This window comes from Bos mutus, chromosome 2, assembly GCF_027580195.1.
Source record: "Bos mutus isolate GX-2022 chromosome 2, NWIPB_WYAK_1.1, whole genome shotgun sequence".
Classification (NCBI taxonomy): domain Eukaryota; kingdom Metazoa; phylum Chordata; class Mammalia; order Artiodactyla; family Bovidae; genus Bos; species Bos mutus.
In genome coordinates, this window is record NC_091618.1 from 117,861,689 (window position 1) to 117,887,941 (window position 26,253).

General features: G+C 39.8%; 1 protein-coding gene and 1 pseudogene across 1 annotated transcript in view; both read right to left on the bottom strand.

Moving 5' to 3' along the window:
• Window positions 1-26,253, bottom strand: part of TTN (titin) — a 276,220-nt gene that overhangs the window by 214,122 nt on the left and 35,845 nt on the right. The window contains 14 exon segments of the mRNA XM_070359061.1: window positions 6,486-6,530; window positions 12,078-12,266; window positions 17,042-17,167; window positions 17,398-17,682; window positions 19,146-19,377; window positions 20,474-20,639; window positions 20,728-20,869; window positions 21,377-21,637; window positions 21,975-22,235; window positions 22,345-22,605; window positions 22,698-22,961; window positions 23,713-23,973; window positions 25,581-25,841; window positions 25,934-26,197. Coding sequence (XP_070215162.1) covers window positions 6,486-6,530; window positions 12,078-12,266; window positions 17,042-17,167; window positions 17,398-17,682; window positions 19,146-19,377; window positions 20,474-20,639; window positions 20,728-20,869; window positions 21,377-21,637; window positions 21,975-22,235; window positions 22,345-22,605; window positions 22,698-22,961; window positions 23,713-23,973; window positions 25,581-25,841; window positions 25,934-26,197 — 3,018 coding nt within the window.
• On the bottom strand, window positions 6,537-10,471 carry LOC138990456 (obscurin-like; annotated as a pseudogene).

Consider the following 26,253-nt stretch of genomic DNA (forward strand, 5'->3'; position numbering starts at 1 on the left):
AATTTCCAAAGAGCACACGTTACCCACCCTTTCTATTTTGATTCTTTCATCTGGCTCCAGCAAAGATTTATTTCGATACCATTTCACACCGGGAACTGGAAGGCCCTCAACTTCAACAATGAAGCCCAAGGTTGTATTTTCATATATCTTCCGTTTGGTCAGCGGTTCAATAAAAGATGGAGGCATCTCATTGTCTTTGGGTTCAACGGCTTCACTGGGTGTGCCAAAGGAATCAGAACGCCATAATTCATAGACTGAGCTTCTGTCTTCTGTAGGTGTGTGGAATTGTTCACTTGACAGACTGTCCTCGCTTCCTAGCTCTGATGGGTGCCTTTTAAAGTTTTCAGTGGGGTTTGGTCCTTCAGTAGGAATAGAGTATTGTTCAGCTGTTTTCCCTCCTAAAGGGGTGGAGTATCTCTCTAGGGTCTCTCCTGGGGGTGTGGAGTATCTCTCGAGGGTCTCTCCTGGGGGTGTGGAGTATCTCTCGAGGGTCTCTCCTGGGGGTGTGGAGTATCTCTCTAGGGTCTCTCCTGGGGGTGTGGAGTACCTCTCTAAGGCCTCCCCAGGAGGTGTGGAATATCTCTCTAGTGTCTCTCCTGGGGGTGTGGAATATCTTTCTGCTACCTCGCCTTCAGAAGGTGTTGAGTACCTGTCAGTAGTTTCCTCTAGAGCTGTGGTTCTTTCAGTAGTCTTATCCCCTAAATCTCTTGAGGATTTTTTAGTTGTATCTAAAGGAGGAAAATACAGATCAGGAGACTTTGGAGTTTCAAAATGTTCAACAGAGGATGGTGGGGTATAAAACTGATCTAGCTCAGAGATTTCTTCACTGCTGACACTTCCCACATCAATGGAAATATCAGATTCAGGAGAAAATGGGCGTCCCAGGGACTCCTGCTGTTGGCTGTAATACTCATACACAGTGTTGAAAGTTACTTCTTCCACCTCCATTGATGTGACTGAGTCAGTCTGAACACGTTCTGCCTTGTGCCTGGTGTCTTTAGTTTCAGGAACTTCATGTTTTCCAGCAGCAAGTAAGTACTGTGTCAGGGAAGTCTCAGATTCCGTCACCTCCGTTGTATGCGCCTCATCCAACTTAGGAGGGTTTTCAGAAAAACAAGTTTCTACCTTTTCTCTTTCAGTGGTGGAGAAAGAAGTTTCATCCTGTACTTGAATTTCTTCACCACATTTTTCTTTTTCAGGGGCATCCGTTTCTTCCCTCACTTGTCCGTTTGGATGCTGCTGTTTCTCAGTCGCCAGGAAGGGAAAGCGCTGACTGAAGGGCACTTTCCTGTGCAGTGCATCTGCTTCCTGAACATCACCTGTGTGGTCTCCCAGAATTCCAGTGGTATAGGCCTCTGTGCCTCCATCTTGCTTTTGAAATGATGTCAACTCTGGTTCCAAGGTATGTTCTTCTTCCGTTTCACAAATCTTTAAAAGCTTTTCCTCACTTGCAGCTTTTTTCAAATGTGAGATGAAACTCCCATCTCCATTTTTTTCAGATGTATCAGTTTCTCCTGCATCAGCAGATGAGCTCTGAAGTAGGGTACATGATTCACTATAGATCTCTTCAGAAAAAGTTTTAAGAGAAATATCAGTATTTAAAATTTCTAAATTTTGTTCCTGCGTATGTTTTTCCAAATAAAAGGCATTTTCATCACTGCCACTTTTCTCCCTCAGAGTCCTATCTGAAAACTCCTTACTGGAAGAAATCTCTGGATTTGCAAGTATGTTACTTTGCACGCTTTGAGAGGTATCCTGTGTATCAGATTGTATGGTTTCAGGGCTAGGAACTCCCTTTTTATATGGTGTTGTCTGCTCTTGACTAGGATTTTGCTCTTGAAACTCCTTAGCTGGGTCTCCTAAATGAGAATATATTTGTTTCAGATCAAATACAAGGTTCTCAGCATCGGCTGCTTCAGAAGCAGGATGCTGGGTTTGAAAATAAGTTTCTTCTGGTTGATCACCATGTAATCTTACTTCTTGAAATTTTACATCTGCAGTTTCTATTTGAGCATGAAATTGCTTGAGGTCAAATGTAACAGGTGCTTCATATTCAGCCCTTTCAGAAGCTGCAGATTGATCTGTAAGAGCTATTTCCTTCTGTTGTCCCCTTTCTTGTAATTCAGACTCCTTATGAGTTTGAGAAGAAAGTAGCTTTAAACTCATTGCAGTATTAGACGAATCCTGTTCAGTGTTTGGAGACATTTCCTCTGCCTCATGCACATTTGTGTGTAGGTTACTTGGTCTTGATTTTCTTTGTCTTAATGGAAAGTCTTTGTCATCAAGCTTCTTTTGAGGAGGATTCACAAATGGTTTCTTGGTAGATCTTTTTTCTAGAACACCTTTTTCTACCTGTTGTAACTTTTCAAATGCGATGACTCTATGCCTCACCTTTTTTCCTGGGTAGTATCTCTCTTCACCAAAGGGTTCTTCACATACAATGATAGATGATTCTTTTGTATTGTAACTATCAGAACGTCTCTCAGAGGGGATATTTGATAAATAGTCAGTCTGGGCATATTCTTGCACGTTTTCCCTCTCCGGTCCACTGAATTTTTCAAAATAATTTCTTACTTCTTTTCTATTTTTAACTTCACTGACATCATCACCAAATGGATAAACAGTCCCCTCTGCTTGCTGTGGCTTTGATTTTTCATTTACGTGTTCCTCTTCCCCTTCATCTTGCCATTGTATGAGTTCAGCTCGGAGAGGCTGGTTGATTCTTAAGGATCTAGAAGTGCACTGCATAAATCTGGGCAGTTTTTCTCTAGAAGATGTACAAGAAACGTGGACTTTCTGCTCTATCTGTTCAACTGTCTCAGGGCTTTGAAAATACTCTCTTACAGAATATTCTTTTATATTGGATTGGGGAGTAAAAGAACCAGTTGGATACTCATAAAAATGTGCCCTTACAGATTCTCCCTGAATGTGTTGATCTTTGGAATATCTGGCATAAATTCCACCCATATTTTCTAATTGACTATATTCCCTGTCAGTGACAGGTTCCACTGTTAGGTCTGAAACACTCTCAACCGTGCCTGAATTGTTTTCAGCTATGCATCTATATTTCCCAGAATCTTGAGAATTGACATCATTAATATATAGCCTGTAGCAACAATTAATTTCTTCAAACTGAAACTTCCGGTTCTGCCTTAACAGGACTCCATTGTGGAACCACGTCACCGCTGGTTTAGGCTCACCAGACAGTAAACATTCAAGGACTATGGAATCCCCTTCTCTACACCTGGCATGTTGTGGCATTTCCTGCAACACTTCTGGTGGCTCGTTAGTAATGTCAGAAGAGAATACGAACTTGTGTTTTGGTGAGCGAGTCGCCTCATCCTGAGGCGTTGCCTTAGGTTCTGACTCCTCCAGTTGAAACAAGTCTCTTGACTCTCTATCCTGTTCTGGGGTAGGAGTAGCTGCCGTTATCTGAATTTCTACAGGAAAGGAAAGCAAATCTGTGTCTTCAGAGGAAGGAACTGGTGCATTAGTTTTTAACATATGGAGGTTTGTTTGGCCCTCTTGTCTTAGAGAAGGAGGGATGCCTTTTGCTTGGTCAAACACCAACATCAGTTCCTCTTCCTCATCAGTATCATCTTGCAACACTGGGACCCTATATGCTTCCACATCATGCCTTTGTTTTGACTTCACTTTAAGTACACTCGTTGTTTTTACCGTTCCGTATTGGTTAAATAGCACACAGGTAATGAAACCTTCATTTTGAGGAAGAACAGAAGAAAAGGTTAATACTGAATAGTTTTCGAAGGTCTGAGTGATAAAGCCTCGATTATGTGGGATTGGTATATCATTGTTATACCATGTTACTATGGGTTGAGGGTATCCTTGAAAATGACACACAAATTCACAGCTGTCACCTTCATAAACTTCTTGAGATTCTATTTCTTGAAGAAACGAAGGTGGGCAACGTTGCAGACGTTTTTGGAAAGGATTTTCAAAATATCTTGTGGCTTTTTCTTCCTGTTCAGTTTCAAATTCATCACCTTTAACAGAGGTGGAGTGTTGTAACTCTCTCACATCATCTTTTCTTATTTCAGTATCTAATGCTTCACTTTCTTGGATATTTACAATTGAGCCAAAAGATTCACCAGTGTATGGTGTAGTAACTTGAGACTCCTTTTCAGGGGTCTCAAATATTTCCTCATTCTTACTTACATTCATGGTATCTTCAGATGACTCTACAATTTTGGTTTGGGTCATAATGGCTTCAAGTTGTTCTCCTGCTTGGGTAGTCTCATTTACTACACTCTTACTGTATAAATGTTCTCTTGATAGACTTTCTCTCAGAAATGCCTCTTGGCTCATTCTCATTTCAGTCTGGAGAATTTCCTCATTGACAGCAGTTTGAAAGGTTGTGGGAGCTTCTCCAGATTCCACATTTTGATCCATTAAATTAGGAAGGACCTGCAGATCCTGGACAGTGCCCTCGGTTGGATTATCTACCTCTTCCCTATTGTCAGCTAGAGCAGGCATAGAACTGCTTTTTATTTCCTCTCTAGAGAACAGAACATCCTTATCACTATCTTCACTTCTCAGAGTTCTTGAACTTATTTCAGATGATGTGTCTAACAGAGATAATTTCTTTTTCTCCATCAACATTCTTCTAGCCTCCCGTAAACGGTGCAACTTCATCTTGGTCTCTTCGTCCAAGAAACTTTCGCCTACATTAAGCCATCCCCTTATGTCAGATTTACTTTCTAAATATTCTTCCTCATACATTAAATCTGTTTTCCTGCCAGGGCACACTGTCTTAAAGTGTATAGTTCGCATCATTCCCTGTTGTTCCACGTCTTGCTTCTTATTAAAGGGAGAACCAGTAAACCTCAGGTCAACCTTCAACCTCCCTTCTCTCCTTTCAGCTAAAGCTGCCACATTTCCATGCGTCTGTTCTACCCTTTTCAGAAATTCTAAATATTTCTCATCTTGCCCTTTTTGAATTACAAGCAATGATGCAGTTGATTCAGCAGAGCCTTCACTATTAATTGCTAATAATCTGTAACTTCCGGAATCTCGGTCTTGAACACTTTTAACCTCTAAGCTGGAAGAGTGATGATGTAAATCACTCTCTGTTTTTACGACCCGTCGAAGCCCTGTTGCGATAGGTCGATTGTTTTGAAACCAAGTCATTTTGGGAGTTGGACAGGCAATTAATTTACATGTAAAAACAACAGGTTCACCCTCAAAAACATATTTAAATGTAAGTTTTTGGGTAAAAGAAGGCTTGAAATATTCTGGCCAGGAGCTTGTTGATGATATTCTACTCGCGTATCTTTTAGCAGCCGTGGAGCTATGGTCTCTGTCTTCAGAATCTGAGAAGGCATCGCGGGTCTCTCTTTCTGAATGCTCAGATTCTTCCTCAGAGGATGACTCTAAAAGAAGAGTTCAATTAGAAAACATTTTACTATTTTCCACAGTATTTGAAAAAGTTGAAAATAAATGAAATTGCGAAATAGAAAATGAAATAAAGTGCATGCTACAGATTCTCACAAATCCATAAAAAAAAATTCACTCACCATATTTGTTCGAATAAACGCAACACCATGCTCTGTTTAAAAGATTCTGACACGAAAATCGTTCGTTGTCTGGTCTTTTCTTCAAACTGCTGAAATTTCTTCTTGAACAAGCAAAAATGCATTTCAAAATAACATGTTCCTGTACATATTTGTTTTGAGAGCAGGAAAACTTTGTTCTTTTGATGGCTAAGGGGAAAATCTTACCTGACTTGCAGAGAGTGGAATAAACGCCCTTTCTGATCCTTTTGATTACAGATTAAATTATTATTTTTTTTGGAGAATTAACTATTTAAGAAATATATATGAGAACTATGACCATAAATAATTAGCTAAAATAAAATAAAATGAGAAGGCGTTTATTCGAACTAATACAGCCATAAAGTCACGATGTTATGCAAAGAAAAGCAGGCAATAAGGATCACGTAAGGCAGCTATCTGCAAGCCAGTGTAAGAGACATATCAATGTTAAAATGATGTCTGCGCATGAAGTGTGAACCAGAATGGGGATGTAACATTTTCACACATCCTAAACAAATAAGCATTTCAATTATGATTCATTCATGACATTGCATTCTGAGAATGACAGCTAGGTTATTATCTATTGTTCAATTTAATTCACTGTGATTTTGAAGACAAACTTCTACTTATGATTTCATGCATTAAGATGAAAACCTTTTCTAATACACGCTATTGAAAATGTCTGCAAACAAGAAGTTGAATATGGCTGATAAATTTTAAATACAAAGTTTAAATTACCATAAAAAAATGACTGTGAAATGCATGTAACCATCAGCATATTAAACCAGGCATGCGACATAGTAATATATACTCTAAGAGATATATTTGTACATCTATGTCATTTTTCCTCTATAATACTAACAGAAGGAAGCTCAAGGATTTTATTAATCCTTCAGAATTTCTATTTAAATCTCACATTCAATGTAACAATACCTTTCATCTCCATCTCAATCTGCTCATGCAACATTGCTTCAGGAGCTAGAATGGAAAAACAGGAGGTTTTCATGATTAATTCCATATACTTTCTGCCTCAATTCATGATTCATATAATTACACTTTTCTCTTTATTATAATAATAGAAAACTACATACCCCAAATGCACCCCTCAAAATCCATGCCAAACAAATCAATGAGCTGGTAAGGTACATGATGATGACAGAAAGATTTTATAACATTTTTATTTTAGGTTCTCTGGTGAAATTTCCACTTTTAGTTCCACAATTCCCCATGCCTTTTACATGCATTGAGAAAAGCAGTCCATAAACGATAGGAATATTTCTTTTAATTGTCTTATTGACTGAATACTTGCTAAGAGACAAATATCACATTTAGAAGAAACATGCATTTTCTAATTTGCCACTTTTAACTCAGCTTTCCCTAAAGAATTCAGTGTTTCCTACTAGTAAAAACTCTTTTGATTTGAAACCACCTTTAAAACGTGATGCAAAGTCCGATTATATATTAAAGAGCAAAACAGAGAGTCGTCAGCTCAAAGTTGCTTTTATTATATAAGGAAAAGTCACAGCCTTTAGACACAATCATCTTGGGGTGGCTTCTGGAGGAATCAGATATCCAGGTACCGCTCTCATTCTTCTGTCTGCGTGACACAAGTCTGCAGGTCTGCTGCCCTGGCTTCTCAGTTCCTTGTGGACTCTGGCATAAAGTTACTGACAAATGTGATGTTTTCTTTGATGATGCTCTCTTTATTTCATGGGTTGTTTTAATTTGGGGCTCTTTGAGTGTTTTAATACTTTTAGTGTCTGAACCAAGGGTAATTTTGTGAATGCTTGGATTTGCGATACTTTTGCTAGGTAAGAATAAAGTTTGGGAAAGGAATAAATTAGCTGTGTTTGTAAAATGTATGCAGAATTTAGAGGAGATGGAATGTCGTTAGGATGAGAGAGAAAGCAGCATGTTAGTCTCAAAACTGATATTTATCTATGCTTACTATGCACATGAGAACTCTACCCAAACAGACTTATGGGGGTTCACATTCCTACCTGACTTTCGTGGCTAACTCAGTAGCCTATATAAAGTCATTAGGGCAAAATAGAAGATGACCAGATAAAGACTGGCTCATATTGGATAATTAGATAACTGTGCCTGATCCTTTATTCTTCATACACTTAAAATGGCTTATCTCTTAATTTTCTTAAATACGGCAGTCTGGACTTGCCAAGGGGGAAAAAATGCTCATGTGCCAAGAACATTTTAATAATATAATCTGCTGGAACTGAGTGAATTGGAAATTCCAAGGCAAAAATGTCCAGTTCAAATCCACTCTGGGAACATAGTGATCAAGCACTGTCATAGGGCACTATGTTCTTTAGGAAGCAAGTTGAAAGGCCTACATTGCTCTCATCTCCAAAACACAGCCAGCTCCCAATTATTTTATTGTAGGAATGGTCCCAGTTGTCACCTACATGGCTTGTAGACAACATATCCAGGTAGATAGTTACCTGTCTGATGACTGTGTGGGTTGACTTTCAGGATGGTGGAATTTTCTACCTAATTTTCATCTAATTTGCATAATTAGACCTCAGTTCTTGAACTATTCCTTTCTTAGGCTTTGACAATTAATCAGAAACAGCTATAGACCCAAACTGTCAGATGAAGAAAGAAAAAAAGTCCTCCTTCTGATGAGTGAGGATTGCAGATACTTTAAGTGAGTTAATTAATCTGTTTCAAAATGCAGCACAAAGATGGCCACGCACATAGCACTCTGTTGCCCCCCGTTCAGTTCTAACCCCTCAAAAATAGCATGGCTGGATCGGGGAAGAACTAAAGGGCACAGCTCCACAGACTCCTGCAGATGTCCCAACTTCTTCCCCCCACTTTCCTCCATGGGATTCAGTGAAGGTCCTTTGCCTGCAGACACACAGCACAGGATTCGAGTACATGAAGAATACTTTTCTCACTTCATTAATAGTGAAGAAGACAATCCAAGGATGAAAGGAAGACATTATCCTCTGCGCAGATAAATACATTCATGTCCTTCTAGACACAGTGGTGAGTCAAGCACAATAACAACAAAAATAGTATCTTGCTATGAGATAATTCTACAATTCTGCAAGGAGCTGAGATTGTAAAGCAGCAGCATTGGTTGAGAAATGTCTAAAGATTACTCATTTTGGTCCAGACAATGTCAGACACAGTAATAAATACTCAATAAAAACTCAATGCTCTATATACCTTAAACTACTTTGGTACACTTCCTAGGTGGTATGTTTGGTAAACATTTGAAAAAATGGCACCTATGAAACAAATCTTAACTTCCTGAACTCAGATTTGAAAGTTAAGCTTCCGTGAATCTAGAGTGGAAAGTTACATGTTCGTAAGTTTAGCCAATGAGTTGGTTGACTTTCATAAGTCATTTATGAATAGAGTGCTAATTTAAGGGTGTTTTAATTAATACATTCATCGATACAATTTGCATGATGGAAAAGCTGTGTGAAGTGATGAGGATGAAATGAACCAAGTCAGAGCTAAAAATCCAATAGCCATCTTGCTGACATTGTCTTCTCTCCGTACTCATTGTGTACAATGCAGCTGTATAATCCTTGGTCTACCAGCTGAACATTACATGTGGTAAGAGACTGAATATTTCCATTTTGTGACTGTTTCACTCTCTTATATTCCTCTAGCTTCATAAATCCAGGTTATATCAACAGAAGACTCATCTTCTAAAACACAGAGGAATTGAGTCACGTCACCACACTTTACAGAGAGGTCCTGAAGATGTAGGATTATCTTTGGCACTTCACCCATTGTCTCTTCAGCACTTATCTCAGATAACTCAGTGCTTTCTGCGATTTGTGAAAGGGATGCAGCCTGGTGCAACTGTACATCTTCAACGGATGCAGCTGTGTGGGTGGAACTTTGAGATATACTTTCAAAAACCTGCAATTCATATTCATATGATGATCCTTGAAATGACTTCATTTCACTCTGCAATATTCTGCCAGTCCTGCCTTGTGAAAGAGTGGCTCTGCCACTGCCTGGGACTTGGGGGACACTTACATCTCTCCCAGAACTTTGCCTAGCTAGGGCTTGCACTGTATGCTAAGTGACAAGAAAAAGAAAAGAATATTAAGATCTAAGCTTCATCACTTGGCTAGGTTAATAAAATAAAATGGCATGGAAGATGAAGATGAAAGGCATCACTGTCGCTCAGAAGCAGCCTGCCAGATGCAGTGTGCTCCAGGGTGTCAGGATTACACAAAAGAGAGTTCATTCCCAGTGATGCAGTGCTGAATGGATGACGGGGGCTCGCGCAGATGCCGTGAAGTATCTGCTTCCTTCCTTCTGTTGTCATTGCAGCTTCCCAGAGTGATATAAGCACTCTTTTTTCCTGACTCTATTTGGGATATCGTTTGTCCTCCCTCCCCCATATACTTTATCAACAATAGGTAGCAAATAGACCTTTAATGATGCAATGATGAGATATTGCTTAGAAAAGTAAAAACGTCAAGCAAATTTGATGCCTGCATGCTAAACAGCTTCAGTTGTGTCCAACTGTGTGTGACCCTGTGCACTATAGCCCACCAGGCTCCTCTGTCCATGGGATTCTGCAGGCAAGAATACTGGAGTGGGGTGCCATGCCATCCTCCGGGGGATCTTCCCCCAAAATAACTAGTGTAATGCCCTGAACACATACTTCAGTGAGATTTCAAGTATACTGGTTAAACCATAATTGAGGACTTAGGGGGAACTGTTAGTAAATGATGGACCAGCCACCATATGCACTGAGACACACAGCAGAGACTCTCATTAGTAACAGTGGGAGAAGCAGGGATGCAGCAGGTCAAAGTCTTTGAAGCAAGCTGGGCTTCCTTTACCTTTTGGAGTCACTGTGAGTGTAGCTGCACAAGTGGCTTCCCCAGCGCTATTGGCTGCTTTGCAACAGTATTGCCCGGCATGCTCAGAGTAAGCATCAACTATAAGCATTAAAGCCAAGCCTGTGGACTCCTCAAAGTAGAAAACTACATCTTTTGTTGGTAGAATTGATTGTTGGTTATGAAACCACTGGATTTCTGGCTTGGGAATGCCAGAAACCCTGGCATGAAATCTGACTGTCTCCCCGCTGTGCACCCTGAGGCTGGATAGAGGCTGGATGAAGATGGGCTTTTGGCCAAGGGGCTCCTTCTTAAATGAAACTGATGAAGAGATATGCCATTGAGAGTTGGATGTAACTTCTCCAAGTGTGCTAAATCCTGAAAAGAAGCATGCCAACCTTTAATGTCGTGCATACCCTGCATTGAAACCAGAACTCATTAGGGTGCAAATTTCAGTGCGGACTAGAATCCAATTCAATCTTGATGCCTTGTCAACATATGCCACTATTGATTCAAAATCACACAAGTTCCCTTCCATTCTCCAGACACGCTGGGGCATAAACAGTCTAAGGAATTTCATACATTGTTCATGAAGGCAGTAGCAGAGTATGCAATTCAGGTTAGATATTCTTGTTTTCTGTTATTTTTTCCCCCTCCGGGTGTAAGACCAGCTCTTATTTTTGGTAAACCACATTACACTGTTTACTAAAAAAACCCTCTGGCTATCAAAATGAAGTTTTTAAAATTGAGGAAAAAAGTGAGAGCTGCCCTAACTCTTCATGTATTTGTATATGCTTACTATTACAGAGACTAAGGACTTTGCTGGTGGTCCAGTGGTTAGGAGTCCACCTTCCAATGCAGGGGACCTGGGTTTAATCCCTGGTCCGGGAACTAAGGTCCCACATGCTGTGTGTCACAACCACAGGGCTGAAGTGCCACAACCAGAAGCCCTCGCGCCTCAACAAAGACCCAGCGAGCCGCAACTAAGACCCAATGCAGCCAAAAACAAATACATTCGAAAAATATTAGAGACTAAATTGCTCAGGAAAAATAGTCTGACTGTATAAAAATACTATCTCATTTTGAATCAAAGCGCCCTCCCTTGCCCAGATACTGAGGAAGTATTTCTAAATGCAATTTAAGAACCCCAAGTTATAGAAGAATGTTAAACCATCTCACAACTGAGCCTCTCAATCCTCACGCATTCTTTGAATGATGGCAAAACACATCCAGCTGATGTACAGACCCGAACTCATCCACAGTAGCTTCTGGGAAATCAGAATTTTGTCAATACCGCGGTGGGATAGGAACACTCTTACACTGGAAAACTTCTTTTTTAAAATGTTCACGCTCACCAGATGAGAAAACAAATCTACCCAATTCTTTAGCATATGTTTCTCCCCATTCTGATACATGCTGCTCAGGAAGCATGAAAGCTGGTAATGAGAGCAATACATTAAAAAATACTACGGAGACAAAGCAGGGCAAAATAAAAAATGATACGCTCTGTGATTCATAATGAGAGGGGTAACTGAAAAGCGAGAACGTTGCATGTAACAGGGAAACAATTAGTTGCATTAAGAGAAAGGTAGGACTGATGACGATTTACACGAAATCCTTAGTGATTGTTACCCACATTGTAAGATGAGGTCTATGTTTCAATGTGGCTCTTAAAACTGTTTTGCCATACCTTCCAGTCTCAGAGTGGCTGTGCTTGAGACTTGACCTACAGCATTGCTGGCCACAAAAGTATAAATTCCTTCGTCTTCTGGAAAAGCTTCAGCAATTTCCAATTGGTAAGTGTCTTCAAACTGAGTCATTTTAAAGAACCGAGATGGCTTGATTTTCTTGTCTTTGCTGTACCAAGACACTTTTAGATCTGTAACACAAAAGGAAAAGGATCTTTAAATTACCCAAAGTGGGTGTTTTTATTTACCTGCAAACACAAAATGGACTATATAGCTGACTAATGTTATATTTATCTAAATAATATGATACTTTTCTTTTGGGCATGCCACATCTGATCGTACATGATTTCTTGTCATTTTAAAGAAGGAAACATGATTTTAGAGAAATCCAGCTTATAGATGGGTTAGAATGTTTGAAATTTTACAATTTTAGTTATATTCTTTGTAATTATTTGCATGTCGTGCGATGGAAGCAAAGATGAGATTTTTACACATTTGGTGACTTTGAGAGAAAGCCTGTCCTGAGAAATAGTGACCTCTCAAGGTGACCGAGACTGTGGTTGCCTACTGAGACAGGAAATGAGGAAAATCTGCTTAGGGAGAAAGAGCCATAAAAATTAGAGCTGAAACGATCAACACTCCATAAGGTCTAAAAGAGATACCACTGAAGGCTGAAGAAAAAAAACCTCCACTATTTTGTTACCAATGGGCAAGCATTGGAAGGTCTCAACTCATCAGAAAATAATTTTTAAAACTGAAAGAAAGATTCATGAAATTTGGGCATCTTAGATAAATGTGGCTTTTTTCAAAGTAGCAGTAATAATAAATAATAATATAACTAGCTATTTCCACACAGGATTTGAACCATCTTAATATGATAGAAAATAAAAACCCAAACCAAGGATAAAATAATATATGCTGTTATAGTTTAAGGTGATGTGTACTTTTAAAATAAATTAGTACCCTTTCATTAAAGCAATGACCTTGTAAGTCAAATGTAGATTCAAATTCAGTTACTTGTTTTAAAAGCCAAAATCAAAAGCATCTTCTTTTTGCAATGTGGTCATTATGTTACTTCCTTATCTCAGTATGATCCATGGGGATCTTCCAACAGTCCAATCATTTAGCGTTTGCTTGCATTCTTGCCTAACTACTAGTTTATGATGGTTTCCCCCACTTTATAAACAAGTGCCCCTTTTAAAGAAACAAATCTTTCCACTTCCTTAGGTAGCAAGGTAAGATGGGAAATGGTATCCTGACAATACAATTTATAAGCCATGTGACCTTAGACATGCAAGCTACTCTCTGAATAAGTCTTCTGATTTGTAAAATAAGAAGCATAATAATTCATAGGCTATAAAATTGCTGTGTGAATTCCATGACACATAGAGGAAAAGGCTTTATAAACAATACGCACCGTCAGTCATTAAAGCAAGAATAGCTAACCTCACAAGGGATCAGCAATACCTTCAACAACTTGCCAAAAAAACAGGGTCATAGGATATAAAAGTAATATTATCACATAGGATGTAAAAGTCATCCTACAAACACTTGGATTGTTTAGTCCTCAACAGAAAGGGAAGGGTAGAAAGTATTCGTCTTCACAAGAAAGCTTATTTTTCCTGACAACTTCTTCCTTTGGTGAACCGAATGAAGCAGGAGGACAGGCATGGACTGCCTGTAAGAAATGAGCTAAAGGCAAGGTCTGTCCTGGTAGCGGACCCGGTGCTTCCTGCTGGACTTCCACTACCTGCGTCAGCCACTGGCTTCCCCTGGCTTCTGTGAGGCTGCCCCACAACCTCTGCTCCTCACCCCCACTACACCCTTGTATTTGGTTCCTGGGTCTCACTCATTCTACCTCCTGAACTCTTGCACAATCTACCCACTTCTTTCTTCTGACTCCCATCATTGGCAACACTTTCTAAGCCTATCCTTATGAAATGAAAGGAGACCAGCTTCTCTGCTGGTTCCTCCCCTCCAGTCTCATCTCCCACAACTGTCCATTCCTCCTTTCATTATCAGTGTTGCTTCTAAAAAGCAAACCTGATCATGTTACTGAGGGATTTAAAAAAATCTCTCAGTGATTCCTCAAAGGAAACAGGAGTCCTAACTAACCATAGACTACCAATACTTTATTGGTATCTGGCCCTTGCCTTCTTTTCTAGCCTCTCAGCTTCCTCATTACAAGACCATATTTAAGCCACTTGTTGACGGCATAAGTGTTCTGGTAAACCTTTACGACTCTGCAAATGCATTTTCTGTCTGAAGTACCAATGTGCTGAATAAGCCTATTAATTCTTCAGTGTTCCATCCATGCATCTTTCCCCACCTGTCCCCCAGACAGCACTGAGTAGGTGGGCTGTCACAGCACTCACAACCTTGGAATCTAGCCATGCATCTCCTCACCTACACACTGAGCTCCAGGAGGCCAGGGACAGGTGCGGCAGCCCTAGAACCTAGCATGATGTCTCAACAGCAGGACACAAATATTGGTGGAATAAAACAAAAGAGATGCTTAAATGAGCGATGGGCATTCCTCACTGCCTAACTAATTTTTTATCATTTCACTTAGCTAGTTGCCACTCTGTGAGCCTCCACACGACACTGACTCATTACAGAATGAACAGCAGCAAAGAGCTAGATTTATTGTTTCAAAATTCTACTCTTCCAAATTTCTATGCTACCAGTAGGTGGCACCAGAGACCTTCAGTTGACAACATTTTCACTCATAAAAGCATGACCAGATACCTCGGACCACATTCTGTGCTTTGCTAAGTATTGATTTCCCATAACATGAGACTGGGGCTTCTGCCTACATTTCCCCCACCCAGTTTTAGAAAGTAGAGCTGCATTTACTTTCTTAAGACAAGCTGTGTAAATATTTTCAGTCCGAGGGGCACAAAACAACGTGATTCAGTAAGCTTTTATTTTAAAAAGGCATTTTATTCAATGAATTTAATTTTTGTTACATAGAAAATACATTTATGACAGGATGCTAAAACCTCTGTATATATCTACATATTACCACAAAGAGAGAGTTAATGATCACATGAATTTATAAAGTCTGTTCAAACATTTAAAGACATTGCCCATATAAAAAAGATTTTTCTTTTGCTATCCCAATTGAGGTCTGGTAAAGATTAGAATGTATTTTTACAACATCCTAAAAGCAAACTATAAAATGACTTACCTAAAAAAGTACTATATAAACATATCTAAGACTACTACTTTAGATAATCCATATTTACATATAATTAATCAAAATATTTCTCTAAAAATTCAAAAAACTGATAAATTATTTAGTGTGACTTTGGTGAATTTAAAATTAAAATTATTTTTTCTTTCTTGTGTTAGTAAGATATTATCAATTCTCATTTCTTAATATTTAGGGTTTCTCAAACACTATGTTCTGAAGTAATAAAGTTTATAGTATTTATCTATGTTGGTCCCCCCTTACCAGACTTTTATGTTTCTATAATTCCTTCCAATGGTTGTAATAAAATTAATATATTGAGTACCAGCTACTTGTCAGCCACGTCATACCTATAAGTGCTTTATATACTTTGTATCCTTTAATTATGCTCATAAAATCAAATGGGTCTATTTGGTTTTTAGATCAGCATCTCCAAATCAGAGGAGGAAATCATTAGGTGATAGAAGTATGATAGAAATACTAATTTGTTAAGGAAAATGGCTTCTGGCAAGGTAGAGACTGGGTCATAAACGAATGGGAGAAGCACTATAAACAAAACAAACTTACTAGGAGTGCTGTGAGATGCCCAAGCTGGGAGAATTTCCCTTTGTGGTGGCATATAAAAGCCAAGGAAATGAGAGAAGGATTTTCATCTGGGATAAAGTTGGCTTACCCTGTCAGTCTAAAATCATCATTGGGTAAAAACAGCTCCAAACGTTCTGTCTTACTCTACTAAGGTCAGACTCCTGGGGGAATGGGAGGGGCTGATGGTCTTTGGGAAACTTGCAGCAATTAAAAAATCATAACAGCTAACAGACTGAGGGATTACTTTTGGATGGGCACTGTGCGACGTGCTAATGTGGGTTATCTGACACAATCATGATGAATGATCTGAAGCAGTGGATATCAGCCATTAAACAAGCATGCTGTTGTCCAATCAACAATTACTGAGCATCAACTATGTCCAGAGCTATTCTAGGACAAGGATCTACCCCTTGCTTTCACAGAGCTTTCCTTCTAGTAACTACTGCTTTTCAGACACCAGGTTTTCAGTATTAAGAATCCCTGCCCTCATGAAATGTATATTTTATGACAGCAATATTATCCTCACTTTATTCATGAGGGAAAGAGAACCAGAGGAATCATGTCTTTGCCGAAGGTCACACAGTGGAGCTAAGATTCAATATTGTAATTAACCTCCAATTAAAATAAATAAATTTATATTAAAAAAATAAATGGATGTGCCTTTTCCCACAAGCACTGTCCATAGATTGAACGTCTTAAATATAAATAGACTCTTTTTTAAAAACATATGTAGATGCTATTATAATTAATTTAATAATGATTGTAGGTTTTGTTGTATTTTTCCAAGAGATAACAAAAGTCTAACTACAACCATAAAGAAAATATGACATTTTTGCAAGTGTAAAACACTGAAAAACACTGAATTTTTCTTTTAAACACATAGCATGCAATTTATCATCTTTGCCATTTTCAGGTGTATAGTCCTAAAAATAGTAGTGGAAAACACTGATCTAATTCTTAATTCAGTAATTCAAGTAAATGTTCTGCAAGATGCCCATAAAACTTCAAATTATGAATAACTGTTTGTAAGGGAGGAAGGGATAAGAAAACCTTTTCTTCACTTACATCATTCTTTTTATTTTTTATTTTATTTTAAAGCTTTACATAATTGTATTATTTTTGCCAAATATCAAAATGAATCCGCCACAGGTAAAATATTAGCAACTCTACCCTTCCTGGTAAACCTACCTGTTCCAGAAACTCTGCATTGAAAGTGGGCTGGCCGTCCCTCAGAAGTGACAGCGTCCTGAAGTGGACTGACGATGGCAGGAGGATAAACTGGCATTTCCTGATCAGGAGACACAACTTCTGGAACTAAAGAAAGGGACCACAAGACTCGTCAGGACTAAGTCACCCTACAGACCTCCCAGAATGAAGCATGTCAATTTCTCTTAATCTATCTGGCCGTGGAGCCCAAAGTTTCCAAGTTGTATAGCAATCTACTTTTAGGACCTCCAAGCTGTATTTTTTAAATGCCCTGGGAGAATGCAAAAACAATTTTCTTAGGTTTCAGTTTAAGCTGAGAAGTACCAAGGCATTTCTACCTTCCACAGAGAGTGATGCTGAGGTGGTGGCAACTCCGTAGTCATTCCTGGCTTCACAGGTGTAGACGGCCGCATCCTCTGGGAAGGCTTCAATGAGCAAAAGTGTATATTCTTGCCCATCGTGAAGGAATTTGCACTTGAAACCAGTGGAAAGCAGCTGCTCTTCCTTATACCAGGAAATTTTGGGTTGCGGTCTGCCGGATATCACAGCACAGAAGCGGGCAGGCTTGCCAGACTGCACGGTAATAGGCTGGAGTTCCTGCAGAATCTGGGGTGGCTCTGGGGCTGGGAAGAAAAGACAGATAACCCATGAAAACACGGGAAAGCACTGGAAAATCCACGTTAGTTCACTACCTGGTGGTTATGTACCCTGAAACAGAAGTTTGGAATTGTGGTATCTTTAATTGTCTTAGAATGTTAGAATATTCTTCACACTAAGAAGGAAAAAAAAAAAAAGGAATTCTGTCCATAAGTTGAGGGAATAGCTTTAGAAAAATACTTTTGATATTTCGGGGTAGGTAGGTGCTTGCAAGTGCTGAGTTTCTCAATATAATATGATCACCCCTTTCCTGGCCGGGATCTGAATTGAGGGGGAGGAGCAGTGGACAGTCCCCTAAAGAATACTGGAACACTTCCACACGCTACCTATTTTTAACAGTCATTGGGCAAATCCCATGGTGAGCTAGTTTATCCCATTCAGGTCTGTTTTGCAAGTATTTGTGTATGTGTCATAGTCATTTTTTAAGATACTGATGCCAATGAAGAGCAATCATTATGAATGAATGAATGTCATTTTAGATCTAAAGGCAATTAGGTAATTTTTTAAAAAATCAGCTTTCCTGTTGGGCTAATCAGAACATATTCTTGGTGTCATGATGACTGAGGGAAACTGAGAGGCTCATGAGCCTAGAAATGACTTCTGTGAGGCTGGTTTCTGACACAGTCATGTGGGAAGACCTTTATTACCCTGTGCTCGGATTCTCTACCACTAATACAGAAATAATAATAACTGAACCATGACTGGTCCTCCAGGGCCTGAGGGAATGTTGGCAGTATGGTTCATTTTTATGAAACTTGAGATTTCTCTTAGCGTTCCTTCATCTGTCTCAGGAGTATTTGTTCAGACAGATAGGACTCACGGTCAGGACAGGAACGGAGGTTGCATTTTCTGTGTGTATGGAGGCTAGCCTCAGAACTAGACCAGCCTCATTCAGCTCAAAGTTTCCTCCTAAGAAAAGTCGGTGGTTTAACGGTGCTCCTCTGATTTGGCAGCATGTGAAATTCCCCTCTAAAGTCAGAGCCCCTGGAACTCCCCTGTGGCTCTCTAGATTCTCCCTGGCACACCCTACTAGAGGTGGAAATGCCCCATTGCTTGTTAGAGCTACGAGTGCTCAAGCAGTTAGGGCCAAGGGCAGAGAACCCGAACACTGATTGCTCGACCTAGAGACCCACGTGGGGTCTAGCAAGACACGTGGAGTCTAGTATAATTGACACGCAGAGAAGGTTTGACAGTGTTGACTGACCGAATAAGAACCTAGCCATTAGGTGCTTTCTAGAAATGACATTTTAGCCCTTTTTAAAGCTGCCATCCCTTTTCCACAGGTATCACATGAAAATACATGTAGCCCCAAACATACGAGCACCATGGGTTCTTGAGAAATTGCCCAGGAACTACCAGAAGTTTAGTAAATTGAAGTATGGGGGATCACTACAGATGGATGAACAGGCATATTAACATCTCCACCTACCATTGACATAGAGAGTAACGGAACTCCTGTTCCTTCCTGCTACGAAGGTGTATTCACCAGCATCACTGTGCCTGGTCTCAGAGATAAACATCCGGTGGATTCTTCTCTCCACCACATACTGGTGTCGTTCCTGAACTTGGAAATTGATTTCGATGCCATCTTTATACCAGTGGGCATCAACGTCATCTTCATTGACCTCAAACTCAACAACAGCACGTTGTTTCTCAATAACCTTTGGATGGAGCAACAGAAAAAGAACACTGAAGTCCTGGTTTCCTCGTGGTTTTAACCTGTTTCTAAACCAGCTCATTTGAAGAGCATTTCAAACCCACACATGATGATATAGGAGGTTGACTTGTTATAGCACTCTCTCAATTTTCCCTCCCTGTCCTTGGACAAATGGAGCCCACACTTCTTTTGCAGAGAATTATGCTTATGCCTTCACAGAGACAATGATTTCATCCTTAAATGTTCACTTTTTAGTTTATCATAACAGAAATGACACTTTACCTCCGAGGGCTGTCGTCACAGACAAAGCCCTTTTAAGTTTCTACTCAATTTGATTTCATATGATGTAAACAATAAACCTTGTGACTTAGGCAGGAACTATTATCCTCATTTTTTAAAGTGAGGAAATAAAGGCTCAGAATTGGACAGCAGAGGAGGATGGACATATCCAGGTCATCTGAGTCTTCACTGAAGGCGTTTTCACTATGGACTAAGGCCTGTGATGCCCGGCTCTTAGTGGATGAGCAATATCGTAATGTGAACTCAAGTACTGCTTCTGTTCACATATTACCCACATTACACCGTGTCGGAAGACTGGCACCCCTGAGGACAAGCTCTACACATGCAGTCAAGAGCGAAGGTGTTTTCTCAGCATCCAGCTGAGAATCCAGCTTTGCTCAGAGGGTGTGTCCCCAGCTAAGTCCCTAAAGAACTGCCTTTCCACAGTAGAAGGCTTCTAGAAAAAGCCACCTTGTTCTGAAGTCCCTAAATTCCAGTTGCTGTGCAAACACCACAATTTAAATTTCAGTTCTTTTCAAGTTGGTGCTGCTTGGCAAGTGGCCACTTATCAGACAGTGAAGTTTCTGCAGATGCTTTCATTAAAGTATTTAGACAGCTGTGAAGGACACACTTATCCCCTAAGTGAGAGGAAACTGTGACTAAGTTGCTATCAGTATAAGAGCGTTAAGCCAGTAGGGATAAGCTAATTGCATTTTTTTAGAAGACAGTGGTTGGAAAATTTTAAAGTCAAAAAATTTGACAAAATGATAGATTAGGTGCTATTGATGATACCTCTAAAAATTCAGCACGTGGACAATTACCTGAACCTCCCTTTTAATGCTTCGGATGCGAACATCTCTGCCCTCGACAAAGAGGTTGGCACTGGACATGTTACCCCCAGCCACCACTGTGTACTTCCCGGCATCGGACATCCGCGTGGATGGGATCAGCAGGCGGTGGACGTACTTCTCCTTCTGTATCTTTATTCTGTGGAGGAGATGGAAATTGGGGTTTAATGTATGATGACTCAAAGGGAACTGGGAATCACTGGGGGTGGCACAACACACCAACGGACCTGTCCACTAGCTGCAGCTCCTGGCCATCTTTCATCCACTGCACGGTGATGTCAGGCTCAGAAACTTCACATTCAAACATGGCTCGCTTCTTCTCGAGAACCTTAATGTCCTTAATGTGCTTCCTAAATTCTATATGACGAGCTGCAGGATAGCATGTAAAAGAATTAACCTTTCTAACAGCTTTGCCAAGATATGATTACATACTATACAATTCACCCACTGAAAGCATAGGTCAGGGGCTTTCAGTATATTTAGAATTGTACAGCCATCACCATAATCAATTTCAAGGCATACTCATTACTCCCAAAAGAAACCACGTATCTCTTAGTCATAACCTTCCAGACCCCGTGCACTGCTCTTCCCGGACACGTAGGCACAAATCTATGTCTCTATTGATTTGCGCATTCTGAACTCTTCCTGTAACTGGATTCATATAATATGTGCTTCTTTATAACTAGCTTCTTTCACTTGGTATAAGGTTAAGGTTCATTCATGTTGTAATATTTATCAGTACTTCCTTATTATTACTAAGTAATATTTCATTGCATAGATATACCTTATTTATTCATTCATTAGCTGACGCACTAACATTTTTATGTAGTGTGTTTGACATTTCTTTTTATGGATATGACATTTATGAAACCATACCTTCCACATAAAGAGTGGCTGTCGAGGTAGCTTTTCCAGCCACAAAGGTGTACTCAGCGGCATCCCCAAAGTGGACATTCCTGATATTCAGTGAGTGGGTGAGCTTTTTGGTTCGCATCTGGCACCTGTCAGTTGATTTGATCTCCACACCATTCTTTAGCCATTTGTAAGAGATGCCTTCATAGTTCACTGTCACCTCGAAGGTAATGGTGTCTTTTTCTTCAGCATTGATGTCCTTCAGCATGGATGTAATCATGATTGCTGCAAAAGGGGAAGCAAATATACCCAAGGAGATCTCATGTCAGTATGGCATGGGTTATAACAAGCACAGAGCAAAAACTTGGAATGTCTTTAACACATCTGTTTAAGTGATCACAGTTCAGAGAGGTACCGCTCTACAGGATTATGCCAAGTGACAGGGGAACAGAAAAAGCAAGCAACAGACACTGGAGCATCTTTATAGACAGTCTTTGAATGCTAAGCAAAAATTTTATCCAGATACCTAACTCAGTGTGAACACAGTAGATGAGGAAGAAAAAGTGCAGGCTATGGGGTGATGAGTCCACTGGGTATTCTCTATATATATGTATTTACTTACGGGTCACTTTGAGGGTGGCGCTGACTTGGTCATTGCCACAGACAAACGTGTATTCTGCCGAGTCCTCAGTGCTGGTGTTCATGATGATTAGCTGGTGGAGTTTTCCCTGCACCACAATCTTGAACTTTTCACTCATCTCAATCTCCACGCCATTCTTCAGCCACATGGAAGGTACATTGAAGTGGGAGACCTCACACTCAAAGGAGGCAGTTTTGGTCTCAGGCACCTCAATGTTTTTCATGGTTTTTGTAATATGTAATGCTTGGGAAAAATCAGAGAGCACTCTGGTTAATATATATGTAATTTTTTTTAAGATGAAGCAAACAAATAAGACCACCTAGCAATGCGGCCAGGGCTGTCTCATACTTACTCTCCACAAATAGCTTTGCTTTGCATTCCAGTTGCCCCACCACAGCTGTGTACTCCCCAGCATCCGAGGGGGAGATATGCTGCAGCATCAGTTTGTGGACCTTCCTTTCTGAGACCAGCCTGTGTTTGTCACTCGGCTTAATCTCCACATTCTTGTGGAACCATTTTACTGGCACTGTGTCATGGGAAACGCTAACTTCAAAGGAAACGGTGGCATTTTCCAAGGCAGTCACATCCTTTGGCTTCTTAATGATCTTGACGGCTGATGGGAAAAGATGAAGCCATTTAGAGATACGCTTCACTTCATGGTAACCATGAGGTGGCGACTTGTCAAGTGCTTATAAGTCAACTTACTCTCAACGTGCAGTCTGGCGCTGGCTCCCAGCTTTCCAAGCTTGAAGCCATAAACAGATTCGTCCGCCACAGCACAGTTTTTAATTCTCAGAGAGTAAACTGTTCCTTTGACTGAGACAGTGTACTTGTCATTGGATTCCAGCACAACTCCGTTTCTGATCCACTGGACACCTTTTACGTTAGGGTGTGTGAGCTCCACCGTGAAAACAGCATCCTGTGTCTCTGTCACCGTGAGGTTCTTCAGAGTCTTCTTAATTTTGACAGCTGAGGACAAATTTATGATTGGTTTAGGAAATAAAGATGATACCATCAAGTAAGAAAATTCCTGAATAAGATTGTTACCTGGCCATCTTGCAAATAAATGGTTATCAACAATTTTTGTAGTTATGCAGCATCTCTAGAGTTTTTAAAAGACACTTTGCTATTACTCTGGAAAACCTAGGGTACAGTTTGAAAAGTACATTGTACAATGATTTTTCTATACTTGAATGAGATGAAGTTTGTTTAGCTGTATACTGGGCTTTACCGGTGGCTTGATGGTAAAGAGTCTGCCTGCAGTGTGGGAAACGTGGGTTCAATCCCTGGGTCGGGAATGTCCCCTGAAGAAGGAAATGGTAACCCACTCCGATATTCCTGCCTGGAAAATCCCATGGACAGAGAAGCCTGGTAGGCTACAGTCCATGGGGTCACAAAAAGTAGGACACGACTGAGCAACTTCACTTAGCTGTATACCAATAGCTTAGTCAATGGATTGGAGGAGGATGAAAGAAGACTAGAGAATAAGAGCATCTAATTTGCTGTTTCATAGAGTTGGAACCTAAGACATGGCTTCTTCACATAAACTCAGAAGCAATTTTGCACCTGTGGTATATGGCTCAGAAAGTTCAAGAGTTTATAATGATTTTACAAAATGAGGATTTATGGCATCCAAAATGATTAAACTGTTTGACTTTTAGATAACTGTCAAAAACCCAACATGATTTGAAATGGGTCACTCTGTTGTTATATCACTGACCTTCAACTTTGAGTTTGGCAGATGTTTTGGAAGTGGCCACCTTGTAGGTGTATTCTCCAATGTCATCTAGTTTGGTGGCAGCAATGATAAGTCTCCTTTTGCGGCCATCAGATTCACTTCTGATGGTTTTACTCAGCGGTAGGTGTTTGCCATCCTTCAACCATTCGCCTTCAGAATCTGGGTTGGCAACTTCACACTCAAACACAGCTTCCTGGGACTCAGCTACAGTCTGATCTGTGAGTGGCTTAGAGATGGCGCCCCCTTTGGAACAAGAGAAATACAAGTGTGAGTCTTTAAAAAATATTTTAACAATAAAGAGATCTTTGCACAACTAAATAACAAGTTTTAAAACATAATTTTGCACATCATGAAAATTTCTAATAAAATTATTTTTACCCACACTGAGAAGATATCATAGAAACCTCTCATTCTAAGTAAGTATGTATTCTAAGTATGTACCCAGGGAAACTACTAGAATCAGGAAGGGTTTGCAAACGGAAAAGCAACTGTTAACTTATACAGAATTCTGAGAACTCCAATGTGAGGCACACTTCATGGATGGCCTGTAACTCAGTTTATTCTTCAAAAGCATTCTGTTTAGTCTTCTAAGGATGATTTCCTTAAAACATGTCTAATATTTGACTGGGAAAAAAATCTGCTCAACAAAACTATAGTCATCAACGTCTGTAAAAGATTGGGGATTCCCATATACTGAAAGTCACTGTTACCTCTTCCACGAAGCTCCATTGCCTCCAATGCCATCAGCTACTGGCAGAAATAATTACTCCTTCAGCAAGTTAGTTGCTAATGTATCTGTCCCTCTCTGAATTGTGAATTCCTCAAAAGAAATAGCATGCCTTATTAATTTCTGTATCCTGAGTTCCTAGCAGCATTTGGCCTGTGGCAGTTACTTTAAAAATGTTGGGTAAGATCACATACAGGCTCAGAGTTTTTTCTTGTTTTCACACATTTAAAAACATGTATCAAGTACAGAATCTGAAATTTTGTTTTTGGAAGTTTTCATGGTCAAATCTCTGAGGAAATCATATAATGTGATAAAGTATAAGCCATAAAATTTTTATACCAAAGAAGACACACCATTCCCATTTGACTTGCTTATACACCAGATGCCACGGACTGTATAATTTAATCTCAATGTCATATTCCATCTCCTCAAAACCTAAATTGTAATGCACCAAATTAATGATGACTTCTAGTTGTTTCTTGACAATTGGTTTAGACTTTTGATTCCTTATTTTAAAGCTAGTGACTTCTGCTGAGAATGGTTTACTTCATGTTAAGGAAAAAGACATATAGACACACCCAATGAGGTATATTTTTAAAATATTCATTGGGCCCAGTAATAGTGTAAAGGGAACAAAAATGAATGAAACAGGGCATAAAAAATGAATACATCTTTACAGTAGGAAAGTTTGATCAATCAAACTTGATCCAACAAACATTTATCAATCTATCATGTACAACGTATTGGATTATATGAAGATGAGGAAGAAGCAACTCCAGACTTTGGAGGTATCTGCCCAAGTGTGGGAAGAAGAAATGGAGAATAAAGCAAGTAGATGAGTATGGGTCATGAAAGAAACACACAGAGAGCGATACTGTGGTTGGAGGAGTAAGATCTACAAATGAGAAGATCAAGGAAGGTTGTGCAGAGGAGACGGCATTTGAGTTATGACTTCCTGGAAGAATATTTCGAATTTAGGCTGATGAGAGCGGTGTTGAAGGTATTACTGGTTGACAACAACAAAAGCAGGAAACTGCGGGGAATAAGGAAGGAAACGGGTAATGGTTTCTTAAGTTAAAACAACTGCTCCATTTAAGAACTTATAATTTATAATTGTACTAACCTGCCACGGTAAGTTTTCCAGATGTCCTATTTTCTCCAGCATAAAATGTATATTCTCCTTCATCATCTTTCATCATGTTTAGAACTGTCAACTTATATATTTTCCCATGAGCTTCAATTTTATATTTAGAACTGGGTTTGATTTCCTTGTCCTTAAAATTCCACAAGACATCAATTCCTGAGTGGGACAGTTCAACTTCCAAGACCACATTTTGGGTCTCTGTACAGGTAAGGTCACGAAGACCTCTGATAATTTTAATTTCTGGGGGAAAAATATAATCGTCACTTGGTTACTATTACACTGGGAAAATAGAATGCTTAAGACAATATTAAGTGAGATGGAAGAATTCTTACTTTCTACAGAGAGATCACAGCTGGTTTCAACTCTGCCAACCACCAGCTTGTAAGGTCCTTCATCTGAAGCGTGGGTCCGGTTAATCACAAGTCGCTGCTTCGTGCCTTTGACAATGGCATGCACGCGATCATCAGGCTTGATTTGTTCATCATTTAAGTACCATTTAACAGAAGTCACATCAGGGACTGAGACTTTACATTCGAGCACAGCCTTGGTGCCCTCAAGCACATTAACATCTTTTAAAGGTGTTATCACATCGACACCTGCAAAATCACACACACGAAAGATTTGTGAATACAAATTTTTGTCGGAAATACGT